At 44.3% G+C, this 13,685-nt stretch overlaps 1 protein-coding gene across 1 annotated transcript in view; it reads left to right on the top strand.

Annotated features, from left to right (window-relative positions):
* The first annotated feature begins 245 nt into the window (after positions 1 to 245).
* rhbdl1 (rhomboid, veinlet-like 1 (Drosophila)) overlaps positions 246 to 13,685 on the top strand; it is a 56,416-nt gene continuing 42,976 nt past the window's right edge. The window contains exons 1-2 of the mRNA XM_035407360.1: positions 246 to 605; positions 10,836 to 10,994. Coding sequence (XP_035263251.1) covers positions 567 to 605; positions 10,836 to 10,994 — 198 coding nt within the window. The 5' untranslated portion in view covers positions 246 to 566. The remainder of the gene's footprint in view (positions 606 to 10,835; positions 10,995 to 13,685) is intronic.

The raw sequence follows: 13,685 nt of genomic DNA on the forward strand, positions 1-13,685 counted from the left end.
TGTGTGTGTGTGTACGTGCTCTCGTTTATGTGTGTATTTATGTGTATGTGTGTTTGACTGCTATTGTGCCTGAGTGGCAACCAGACCACGCGAGCCGCAGTGTAACTTATTGCCACTGCTTCTGCTGAGAGCCCTCTCTCACAGTGTATAAAAGAGCTGCAGCCTTTAGCCACGCCTCCCTTGGCTCCCATTGGCCGAGAGGGGCCTCCTCCCTCCCCTGCTTCATTGGCATTCCGGCAGTGCACCGTGTGTGGAGGGCAGAGGAAAGCGTGAGTGCTACAGGAGCTGGCTCTGCTCAGGGTCTCCCATCGCTGACAGAGCTGCTGCTGCTGCTGCTGCTGTTTGTCTAGCAGTTTTGTGGTGCTGTGAGGAAATAAGAGAGGGGGGACTCAGTATCCTCCAAACCAGGAACTAGCCCTGCTCTGCATCTCCGTATCGCTCTGGAAACTAAGCTACAAAGGACCTGCCGCTCCTCTCCAGCAGCCCACCCTCACCCTACCTGAACCCTCCTATTTTCTCCCTCTGCCCTTGTCCTCGGCGGTTCCTCCGAAATCCCGGGCCGGTATATGGATAGAAGTTCCTTGTTTCAGCTCATACAGGAGCAGGTAAGCCGCGGCTCTGTGTTTCTATGGTGATGGTTTCCTGGCTCCCCCTGCCTCTCAGCTGCCTCGTCTCCATCTAGGGCGTAAGAAAGAGGGCAGTGGCTGTTGGGAAGCAGAGGAAGGCAGTGTTTGAGAGCTCTGGGTGGCTGGTGTCCTCTGAGTCAAAGTTGGAGACAGAACTAGGACTATACAGTGTTAGAATTCCCCCTCCCCCTGAGAGCTCAAGCCTCAATGCAGATGCTGTTCATTTCAAGTGGCAGCGAGCTTTCTAAGCTCTAGAGGAGCACTGCAGGTCGGGGTGGAGGTGCCGATGTCCTTGTTTGGCTTGACGCTCCTCTGGAGAGGAAAGGTTTCACTCATAATGGACACCTGGTAGTGTAACAGCTGCCAGTGACCTGAGGGTACAAACTGTGTCCTGCTGTCATTTCTGCTACGTGAGAGCAGGCAGGGTGAATTCTTCTGTCTCTTGCTCCTGGATGTGACACTACTGCTTTCACAGATTTACAAGGGCCTCTTGGGGAAGGGTGTGAGTGTTGAACCCTCAGTGATCTGCTCGAGCTGCTCCTTTACTAACAGCTGGACTCTAGTTGGACGTGGACACTGAAGGTGTAGCGCTTAGCAAGTCCCCATCACAGACAGTTCATGGGGCTGAGAAACGGAGATGGACTCTAATGCTTTGCAAAGCATTTGATTGCTTATACCCTGTTTACTATGATGTGTTTATATTTTTTCATAGTGCCGGATTTGTTTTTGAGATTTTTCTTTAATTTATCTTATTTTCATCAAAATATTCAAATGTGTATAAAAAGATACAATTTATCATTTGCTTCTATCAATATTGTGTATTTGCTGAGAACAGATCTTATCACCTCCCTATATCTCCCAATTCACTCTTGGGTGTCTAATCCATCCAGTTGCCCTGACATCGGAGTGTAACTGCAGCAATAGAATGATTAGCCGTTTCGTGGATTGATTGGGTGATTTCTCTGCAGAGACAGGGAAAATTGATTGTTGGCTCTTGGGTCCAAGGGCCAGCACAGACCATCAGAAAAGAAGGAGTGTGTGTGTGTGTGTGTGTGTGTGTGTGCGTATGTGTGGGCCCTTATGGCAGAGTGACCCAGTATGAATTCCAATAACGCTTCTGATATTTTGCTGGAATTGCAGTGAAGGTGGCGACTACTCACTGTTTCATCCCGAGGGATATGCATGCTGTGTGTCCGGGCTACATGATTAGGGGGATACTTAGTGCTGCATGGCTGGGATCACGGCAGTGTGGTGGGTCCGAGATACACGGGGTGTCTGATGGCCAGGGAGGTATCTTCTCAGCAGAGATGTTTAAACGTTCGAGCGCACATCAATGGCAGGATATCAACCTACAGAAACGCTGCCAGGTGTTAGAGCCACAAGAGGAGCGTGGTGGAGCTCTGAGCTGTGAATGAATGAAAGGCACAGTGCCCACACATACTGTAGTACTACTGCTGCGCACAGGCTGAGCTCCACTGTACCACTGTGTCATTGGGCTGAAAGGAAGGTGGATCCTTAAAGGGTGACGCTGAATGGCTGGAGATGTCCTTGGGGACTAATTTAGATAATTTGTCTAAATCGTCCGGCTTATGGCCAAATGTGATTTGATGGTCTGGAGCTGACAGATCTCCCGAAAGCTGGAGGCTTGGTTAATAAAGCAATTACGCCAATGTCCATTGCCAATGGTTGAACTCTCTGTCATCCAGCACTCCTTGCAGACGAAGAGCGTGTTACATACTCACCTAGAGTTCCCAGGCCTCCCTGGTGCTGGACACTGTCCTCCCCACCATCAGATAGGGGGTTACAGAACCATCTCTGCGTGATACTCGTATGTCTTGCACTAGTTCCTCCCTATGACGTTTCAGGCACCCACAGAATACCAGCTGCCAGTGATTGATACATCATTTCTCCAGCACAAGCCCTACTGTAGTGCTGTGTGGCAGAAAGTAGTCACTAGCTTATATGTATATCAGAGACTACTGAACATACTCTAGCTTTAGCAGTGACTCAAGAGGTTATAACTGTCTTTTTCAGACTGGAAAAAAATGGGCAGTTGTTAAGAAAGGGAAATGACTGAGACCACTTTGGCCTGTAATTTCCTTCAAAAGTCATAATTTAGGACCTCAGATATACTTTCCGTACCACACCTGTTCACACTCAGTACACCAACTATATGCGCTGTTTGCTTTGAAGATGCCCAAATATGATCTACAGTAACCAGGGGATTAGGACACGCAGCTTCTACATATCTGATATCACAGTCAATTACAATAAGCACATAGCGGCCTGAAAAAAGCTGAGAGGTGTGACGCTCGGAAAAGTTGTATTTAGCATTAAAACGAGCTGTGTTCTCTTTTGGAGCAGTGCTGCTAATATGGAGTAACAGTTTATGTTTTCATCACTGAGTCTGCCCTAATCATTCTTAGGTTCTCTCATTGGTATACAAGTACAAGTGTTTGTCCTGCTTCTTGGGCAGATGTGTGATGCAGCAGCGGGGAGAGAGAGCACTGAGCTGCACAGTCAGAGCAGCAGTGACCACACTAGGGAAGATGGGTCACTGCTCCGTCAGAGGAACAAACACACTGACGGCAAGTGTGTGTGACGCTGTCGTGACCATCGACAGATGACAAGTGGGAGAAGGAGTGAAAGTTCTGTGTGGCAAACAGTGAAAATGTGCTGCAGAAATCTAACTCATTCTCGCCTTTTTTGATTGCTATGCTCAGATGGAGTAACCTCTGTAAAAGTGTCACACCAAAGATTTGTCACTGCGTGAGAGAGTACCCTGTTTCATAGAAAGAAGCCTGCTGTGTGTTTAATTCATGTGCAGTATAATGAACATGATATCCCAACTCTCATTACAATTAGAGAAAGATTCAGAAGCCATGTAATTGATCGCATTTTCATAGGCTGCGGCAGGTCCAGTGCATGCATGCTCCAGCCGCATGACTGGCACACCTGTGTATGTCTGTGACTGTGTGTGAGAGAACACTGGAGTGAGGGTGTGTGCTACAAGAGACAGTTTATTAGTCTTTGTCTGCAAGAGGCAGCAGTGCTGAGCTCAGGCTATTTCAGGCGCACTACAGCACACTCACACAGAGCCTTTTTAATCACACACACACGGGCACACACACACACACGCACCTTTTTGTCTTATGGGCCTAAAATAGAAGCACTGCACACACAGCTGCCCAGATGCAACCAGGGCATTATACAAACACACAATATTTGATTAAGATCTCATCAGACATATGCCCACTGAAAGGTTATTTCACACTGCGGAACTAGCTAAATTGAATGACTTATTGTTTAGTTCTGTTGGTGATTAAGGGGGAGGCCTGAGTTGCTACAAGTGTCTCAGCGCTCTGTCAACCTGCCTGTGGTAGGCATCTTGACTGTCTTTGATACAGCAGAGGTCCTGATTCTGCCATAATCAGATCCACTTCACCCATTATAATGGCTCCTATTAGTGCGGTACAATATGTGGTGTCTGGTACAGTCACCATTTATGGACATAATTGGCCCACCTGCAGCTGCAGTGGTGACCACTAACCTGCATTGCCTCATATTGCATAATCATGGTCAATCTGCCAGGGTAACGATAGGAATGGTTCCCCAAGGCCAGGAGAGTTTGATTCCTGGGGACTCGCCTTTCTGCTGACACATGGAGTCATGGCGGGAACATGCCACCTATTCTGGCCAAGAAGAGGCACAAGCAGCCCTTCAGGTGTGAGGGGGCTGGGCAGCTTCACCAAGGCCTGGTGACTGACCAGCACCAGGGCACCACACCTAACTACAGCAGTGTCACAGTGCAATACATCAAAAGGACATCAAAAGCAAAATGGCAGCTGTGTCATTCTCAGAGTTCAGCAACCTGTCCATGGTGTCTGTTGTGAAACTTTTCATGTCTGTGGTTATTTTTTTCAAAAACACAGAACCACTCAAAACCAGTTCAGAAATATAAAAACAACTTTTATGTCCATCACAGTGTCCTGTAACTTTTTAAAGTGTCTGTCATGGAGGATGATGGTTCTGACCCCTGGTCTTTCTCAGCTTGGTTTGAGAAACTTTGTGTCCAACACTTAAGAATTTTGCAGTCAAGCGAGTTCCATGATTTTCCACATCACATAGCATGCTTTCTCATGGTGGTGTGTGGTTGAAATTAGGCAAGCGCTGCCCTGCCCTTTTGCCTCGGGCACCAACTGAAAGACCAAAAATAGGCAACAAATTGAGGCCTGTTGTAGTGGGGAGTGAAGCGGAATGCTCCACTCGCCCTCCTACTCCTTTTATTTTCTGTGGTAAATGAACCGTAATTAAACATAGCATGCGATCTCCGTCAGAGATCCCTTGTGTTCTGTGCTCCATGGGCAGGAGGAGCAGTGTCAGGAGGCCTAAGCTGATGCAGTGGGTGTTTTAGTGCAGACCCCCCCATCTCCATTACACCCTGTACCCAGCTAACAAGGGACGAGACATGAACCAGGCAGGAAGTGCAGTGCCATGGATGAGTGTATCCCTGCATGTGCTGAGTCCACAATGGTGTGTGGAGCCTATACGCTTAGCCTCCCTCACCCCACACAGGTGTAAACTCAGTCGCTCTGTTCACCAGAACAGAAGTCCTTGAACACTTTGGCAGCTCCATGTCGTGACAGCGAATGCTCTCTCACTCTCTCTTCCCTCCTTACCATTTATCAATTCATTTATCCATCCATTTTCCCTTCTTATCAGATTCTCCTCTATGCCTATTTCATTCTCTGCTTTTTGTCACTGTTTCATCCTACTCCCTGTTCCATCTTCTGTTTCTATCCACCCACTATCAGTGTCTTCTAGCCCCTGTCCCCCTTCCTTTGTTCTCCTCCATTTATTCATCCCGTCGCCTTTTCCTCTCTCCCCTTTCCTTCTCTTTATCCGTCTTCACTTGTTCCTGTATAAATATTCTCTCCCTCTTTATTCAGCTCTCTCCTCTAAATCCATTCTTCCCCCACCCCCCTCTCCCTTCTGTCGTCACCTTTCTCTCGTCTTCTTTTCGATCTCTTGTGCATGGCTCCTGCACACAGAAATGTGAAAGCTGTGACATGCAGGCAGCCTGTCACCATGGCAACCGATGCAGCTTGTCAATGCGCTGTCCTCGCTGCGCTGGATCCGTTCAATAGCAGCTCGCTACCCAGTGCCTCCACTGCCCCCCTTCTTCCTCAATCCCATTAGCCCGACCCATACACCTTGACCCAGGAACACAGACCCACCCATTACCTGACCCCCCTCATACTGCTCAAGCACTTAACTAGTTCTCATTTACACACATTGCATATTATGCTTAACCGGCATGCTTGTAAAATGCAGTCACTCCCCCATATTTGACAGTTTTATAAACATGTCAATGAATTACTGTATGTTTGGCTGGTGTTTCATATTTGCACAATTATACCATACGAAAAGCAAATTATTTTTTTGTAGAGAACAACAAGGTGAACCACATCCTAACGCATCTATGATGGATGCTCATCTCCCACTTTGCTTAATGGACCAGTGCCTCCCTGCTTTTAGTGTCTCTCAGTGCTCACAGTGTGTCACACATTTCAAAGCCATCTCAAGCCTGAGGTCTGCTCTTTTGGCTCAACCGCGTTTCTGTAACATGGAGTGGAGAGTTGTTGTTATTCTTTCTTTCTATATATAGATATCTCACAGTGGATTTTCAGTAATTATGAATGTCCTAGGGTTCCATTTCCAAGTAACCTATCACTCTGATAGCACTGCACTTACAATGAGCAGCTCTGTGATCATGATCCACACATCTCCACCAAGCATCCCAGAAAACACATCAAGGGTAAACACTACCAGCACTTTAAAACTGCATCTTCTGATCTCAGAATTTTGAAAGGGCACTCCTCCACTGGACCTCCACTAACCCTGTATCTATGGCGACGTGGTGATGGTGATGTCCACAGATTTAGGTTCATGCTCTGCTTTCTCCTTCGGCTGGGTCCCTGTTCTGTGTGCTCTCTGACCCACCAGTAGATTAGCCGCCCCTACCGAGTTCCCTTAATTAACCTGGCTACATCACTCTCATGTGCCACATCCCCATATCATCATAGCCGTGGTAAACAGCATGCGTTCACTAACACCACTATCCCTCCCAAAGGGGAAATACATTGCGTATAAATGCTTAAACAAACAAGCATGCAAACTCTGAAAATGGATTAGGCAGAAATAGATCAAAGACACCCCCCCCCCTCCTGTTTGCATACATGCAGAAATCCACAGAACACTCACAGTAGCTTATTTGCAGAAACTAGACTTCAACAAGAGCCTTCAGGCAAATTAAGAGAACGATGCGTGCTCATAAGAGATCATGCGTTGTGGAAGAGGAATGCAATAGGAATGATGGCACAAAAATAAAATGGTTCAGCGAGGGGGAAGTGTGTGTTAAGAGAAGGTAACAAGGAAGTGTCTGCGTTCAAACCTGGAGGTTTGGCATCACTTTGTTATTTCAGCGCGGTCTACAGAATGATGCTTCCTGTGTTGGTAGCAACATCTGCGACCCCCCACTCACAGCTCCACACAGAAAGCAGTGCATGCTGTTGATCTTGTGCATGTGAAATGTGTGCTTGCTACTACAGTAACACCTTATGACAGTGATACGCTATTAAGACATTGAACTGTTCTGAGCATGTTTTGAGTTTCTCATATGTAGGTCTAGCATTGACTCTGCAGATAGTATTTCTGTCAATGACCGTCTGGGCTACATGGCTTAACCAGTGAATGTGTGATCAGGGCAAAGGTTTGGTCACCGGTACAGACCCAAATATTTAATTTGCAAATAGAACTGTTTCTTTTTAGATCATAGAAATATCTTCTTGAATATTTTCACAAAATTTTCTTTGTTGCCTGCTAGCTCCTTCAAATTATAGTTCAATTTCTGGAGTTTTTTTAACACTATTACACTTTTTGTGCGTGATGAATTATATTTTAGATATTACAGACATTTCCAAAAACCTGCCAGCTTTATAATGGCTAGGATAGAGATGTCAATGTTTTTGTGGTTTAAGGCAAAAAAATAAACACCTCAAGTACCTCCAAGCAGCTTGTACAGTGATGTTAGGATTCCAGAGGTTAAAGATGTGAGCACATCAATTTTACATTGAGCCAGTACTTATTTCTGTCTCGGCTCAAAACCAATGCAAGCTCTTTACTCCCAAGGTTAAGGACGAGAAAGGTGTGATTTAGATGCAGCTGGCTTGACGAATGGGTAGCTACTGCACTGCCTGTTCTTGTATGCCTAATGTTAGCCAAGCTACTAACAAATTGAAATCGATGCTACGATTATGTCCAACTATGAAACAGAAGAGGCTGTCAGCTACATTGCCAAGTGTTATTCGTTTGAGCCTGAATGTGAGACTGAGGAGTTGCAATAAATAGAGGCTGAGAGGTCAAAGAGGGAAAGTGAACGGGCATGCTTGATTTGTTGCTGCTTTGAGGCGCTTCTCTCACATGAAGCACTGTTGATACAGGCAATATGTACAGTGTTACGTCATGCCAATAAAGCCACAAAGACATTTGAATACAGGAAGCCATGCCAGTTCTTTCCTTGAATGTGTTCTCAGGCTGCATGCATCAAAGGAAATAGTTCCAACCAAAGATGAGATTAAATGTAATTTTTTAAACAAAATCATCAGGTGGTATGCACACAAACAACCAATGGAGACATAACATCACTGAACAATTTTCTGTGGAGTTTTATTTTCTTGATATACACCACAAACTCCTTGATGACCCTATGCCGACCTTTGTGAAGCCATCAGGTCATGAGAAATGACCAATGTGAACAATTTAACTTTCTAAAACCTTTATTTCCACTCCCCTTCTCAAGATAAAAACACCCCTGAATATCACCAGCGGTAGTCAAGAGGACCCCATGCATGCAAGATTTTCTGTTTTCAAGCTGTTAACATTTATGTCTGTTAACTGGACACCTGAAGGGATCTAAGAATGTTTATGTTGTTAAATATTCCAGGGGGTGCATGGGGATGCATGCTACTAGGCTACAGAGCTCTCTCCATGTTCATCATAGCAGTTTGTGAGAATTAGGCTAGTGGTTGGTTTGAGACTGTTGCTGAGCAGGTCATTGCTCAAACTTTCATCATCACCACAGCTGATCATCAGGTTTTCAAGAAGAGAGTTAAAAACCAGCATTATCTGACTCATAGGGATGCATTTAAAATCAATACCTGTCCGCAGGAGTAGATGGATGCTGCTGTATCTGACAGCGGTCAGCAGGTGGCTCTGTGTTTGCAGAAGCTCAGCCTTGGAATTGTATTAGTTGCAGATCTGGCGATATTACCATGTCCTTTGATGAAACTTCTCCATATTAATGTGGACTGGACATATCTCACATAAATTATAAGCTGAATAAGCAGGGCTTGTGTATCTGTAAGGAAGATCCTGATTGTAAGGAGAAACAAGGCACGAGTGAGTGGCCAGCTGTCACTTTCACGGTCCCATAGATTAATAAATAACACTGTGAGTGGGAGAGTAAGTGACGTAGATTAACTGGAATTAAAATGTGGTTTGCACTCAAACAATCTTACGCCCGTCCAATATTGGTCCTGGGGCAATGGTCTGTCTTAAATCACCTAGGCTGGTTTCCTGTTGTTTATAATCTGTACACACACACACACACACACACAAATGCATACATCCCAATAATTTAACGTGAGCTGGGTCACACATAGAGCAGAGGCCAGTGTGTTGTTGCAATGGGGAAATTCTCAGATGCGGCAGGGATAGCGGAGTCACTTCAGGCCTGGATGTGGGAGGGAAAATGGCTGCTGCTCAGCTCTGTGAGACGGGAAAGGCTCAGACAGAGCGGGAGGGACAATTTAACTGAAGCCTCAACTCGGCTTATCAGACACGCACACACAAGGAACCACTTTTTGAAAACTACAGGAAGGAACCAGGAGCAGAAAAAACAGAATGACTCCAGAGTGATGCAAGAGTTGAAAGAGAAATAGTGTGTTGTTGTTATTGTTTTCTCATTTGAGTCTCATTTTGTTTCTCCATTTGCCTCATACACACTATTTTATTAACGACTGAATTAATCCCTCCACAGAAATCTAATGATGTCAAAATCCAGATAAAATTACCAATGCTTAAATCCGTTTACTACTCATGTGCATATTTTGGGTTGAAACTGTAAAATAAGGAACACTGAACCACAGTTTGATGGTGGCAGTGGTGGCAGGTGGGAGAGTGAGGTTAGCTCCATTTATTAAGCTGGGTAAAATCTGACAGATGAGTATAGATGACTGTTGAAAAAGATATGCTCTCAGATTACATGCACATATATGCATGCTCACACACACACATACAGAAAGTGTGTGTTAGTAATTCTCAGTTTTATGGGCCATTCCCTGGGATGCAGTATATCAAACTCCTAAACAGCGACGTTTTTATGAGCTCCTCTGCCCAAATCAATTAAAAAGATTCAATGGCACAGGAGCATCAGCGTTAATAACTGTGAGGCCCATGGCCTGCGGAGCTGTAAAAGCCGCAGTGGATGAGGGATGTGGGCTCCAGCTCTTGGCTCTGTTTAGCTCAAGCTTGGAGACCGGCTTTCCCACGTCACCAAATGCTGCACATCACCTAAGAGTTTAAACTGAAAAATCAGAGGCCTGTTTTCTCGCATCTCTGCCTTCACTTTCCAAACCAGATATTGGAGTATATGTGTTTTATTTCAGCTTTTTTTGTATTAGAATTGCCTCTGTATCCATCATGTAAGTTCAAGGTCTTTATTTGAAACAAATTGTTAAATACTCACTGCTAAACACACCTGGTGTTTCTAACCAACTGGGAGCGCGCATAGGGTTGCCCACATTTTGTAGAGGACATACCGTACTTCAGCCGCAAGTTTGTTTAGTATAAAGCACTTACATTAATAAATTGTTAAAACTGGATTGCTGTATGAGTTCAATGCTCCACTTAAGTAATTAATTTGGTAAATAACAAGCATTGAATGGTATCAAATGAATAACATTACACACCGCAACCCAATGCACAAAGGTAATTCTGAATGTATCCATCTGTCTCTCTGGCAGTTCATTATCACTTCTTTCCTTTAGTACTATCTTTCCTGAGTGCGTTTACGTTTTCCTCATCCATTTAAACAGTTTTTTCTCTTGGTTTCCCCCAAAGTTGACTTTGGTGTATCCCTTTTGGCAGCTGGACCCAGAGAACACCGGTTTCATCGCAGTGGAGAACTTCACCAGTTTGGTGGAGCACCATGAGCTGCAACTGGACCCCTCCAAGCTGGAGATGCTGTTTGCCCTGGTGCAGAGCAATGAGGAAGGGCAGGTCTGCTACCAAGAGCTCATTGAGCTGGTAAGTGCTAAGATATGAGGGGGAGGGGTTAGAGTAATCCCAAGAGCCATCTTCTGATTGGCTCTCAGGAGAGGAGAGTGTAATATGCCCTTGGAATATGACCACCAAAAGCCACACCAATGAAGAGAATATCAATTGAAAAAAGGTTGAGAATTGATCCCGGTTTTAGAAGATTGGGGGGGGATTATCATTGGAAAATTGACCTCCATTGCTCCACTCAACCCTCCCTCACCACCCACACGCACACACGCACATACAAAATGGTCTGCTAAATCCAAGTGTATTTTATACTAGTATATCTCAGCATAGTTGGTTCTTCTCTTCAAAAGCATGTGATTCATTTTTATGATTACTGCCATGAATGCATTTTATATTACATTTTTATATTTTTGACCACTTCCATAATGTTGTAATTAGTCTTTCATGAAGAGATATTTTCTTCGATTTGCTTTCCTACATTTATTGGCCTGCATTTATCAGCACAGTAGAATACCAGTGCAGTTTGCACTCACCCTCCCCACCCCATCCCACATTTTATATAAAACCGCCAATTTCAACAGCTACAATTAAGCTGTTTAAAATTCACACTTCACCGATTTACACGCCATCTGCACTATTTATGGAAGCTTGTAGAAATATCTCAGCTTATTTTAAAATGTACTACTGAAAAGTGAGATCTTTCACAGATTTTTACAGGTACACATTTATACACAAATATATTTACAGTAACATATTCATAGTTTCACCTGATGCCATTTCCTATACCTGCCACCATCTGGGGTCTTCTTGTGAGGACATGTTACATGAGAGTCAATCACGGTGTGATCTGTGATTTTTTATTAAACAGCCATCCATGGGTGATAGCCTTCAACATAGCTTTCTGTACCTCTACATCATGAAATATTTTATCATAAATAATTGCCAGCTTTGTTATATGATTCATAGTTAGATCAATGTGATAGCTATATAACAAGCTTGGCAGCTAGCACATACATGGTTGTAAGTTCTGCTGCTCAAGTAACCTTACTTGTCAGACTCATAACATTATGGTATTCACACTGTTGGTGCTACAGGTGGGCCCCAAGGGTTAAGTCCTGGCCAATAAGATCACTTTGGCCCCTTAGTTATAATCTAATCTAAAATGATACATTATTGTTATGAACTCGGCAGGGAGCAGGTAGGAATCTATATATTTATATTTTCTGGTTTTAATTGTTGTGCCTCCAATTGGAGCACTACCTACTAAAGCAGCCTCTCAGTCAGAAATAAGAATTTTAAAAATATACAAGTGAAGTGTTAGAACTTGCCCCATCTATGTCACATTGTTGCAGCAGCCAAAAGTGGTGGAAAATGAGCAAAGCCAGAGTTATACAGCCTTTTAGGCCTACCCATGCCATCCCTGAGGGGCTGGCTGAATGCACTGCTACTGCTCCCCAGAACACAGTCATTAGACTACTCTAACCACAAAGGGCTAAATAATCAATAAAAAGGTATTTATTTACTAATCTATTTGTTTGTATATTTATTTAGAGATTAATCATTTACATTTATTTTCAATTCATTCATTTATTCATTCAAGACTACTGTACTCTATACGAGAGCAATATAAATTTGCGAGTGTAGAATTTGAGCTTGTGCATGTGCGCATTTATCGGACAACTGATTTCTCAATGCTTTAAGCAGGATTATAGATTTAAGTGAAGGCTCAAATTTAGAATGAAATAGACAAAGTTTGATAAATGAGGCCCTGGTGCTGGTTAACCTAACCTAACAGTTTCCTCCTGAAAGCAGTATTGTGCTGATTAGTTTGGTGTTGTAAACAGAGTGGAAACTCTCCTCAGACAGTGTCTGCATCAACTGAAAGACACCATGCTCTGAATGTGATTTGTTTTTCAAGTAGATAAAGGAGCCTTTGTTATCTACTTAGTGACAGTCAGTTAGAACGCACATGCTATAAATATCAATATCAAGCCAGAGGTAAGGCTTGATTTATAACTGGGGTATCCCCAAGTGACAGCATCTCTCTCTGTGCTCTCTTTGCAAAATTTAAAGTGGGGAATACCATTGACAATATCTGACAAATGGTGAAGGCATTTTGTGTTTGGAGGTGAATGGCTGGCTGTAAATCATTTAAAGTGTCCAATGGCATCACGGGCCCAGGTGCCAACTTGATTTAAAGTATGGCTTTGAAGACAGAAGATGGCTGTCATGAGAGATGGAGAGGTATGTATGTGTGTGTGTGTGTGTGTGTGTGTGTGTATGCAGTTGTCTGTGCTTAATCTCAGCAGCATCGCTGGCCTGCATCAGATTGTAAGTAACCTTGTATAGCAAATTAAATGTTTATCAAACGGAAGCAGAAGTAGAGTGGCTGCCATCCCTTAAGGTGCCGTGTTCCATGCACAATTTAAACCCTGCAGAAGACCATGGAGGCCTGTTGTCGGCCCCTGTTGGAAGTATAGTCCATAGCAGCCTCTGCCACTTTTAGAGTCCCTGAGATCTTTTTCAGCTAGCGTGGCCTCCAGCTGAAGCAAGCAGCTCAGTGAAGCACAGCGTCGTCTGAGAAGGGCCGCCTGTCTCTCTCCTGGCAGCGGCAGAGCCCATCTCAGGGGCATCTCTCCATGACTGTCTTTATCACTCATCACTCCAAATATTTTCCTAGCCCTGACTTGGGCCATAGGGCTGGCACCCAAC

This window comes from Anguilla anguilla, chromosome 2, assembly GCF_013347855.1.
Source record: "Anguilla anguilla isolate fAngAng1 chromosome 2, fAngAng1.pri, whole genome shotgun sequence".
NCBI lineage: Eukaryota > Metazoa > Chordata > Actinopteri > Anguilliformes > Anguillidae > Anguilla > Anguilla anguilla.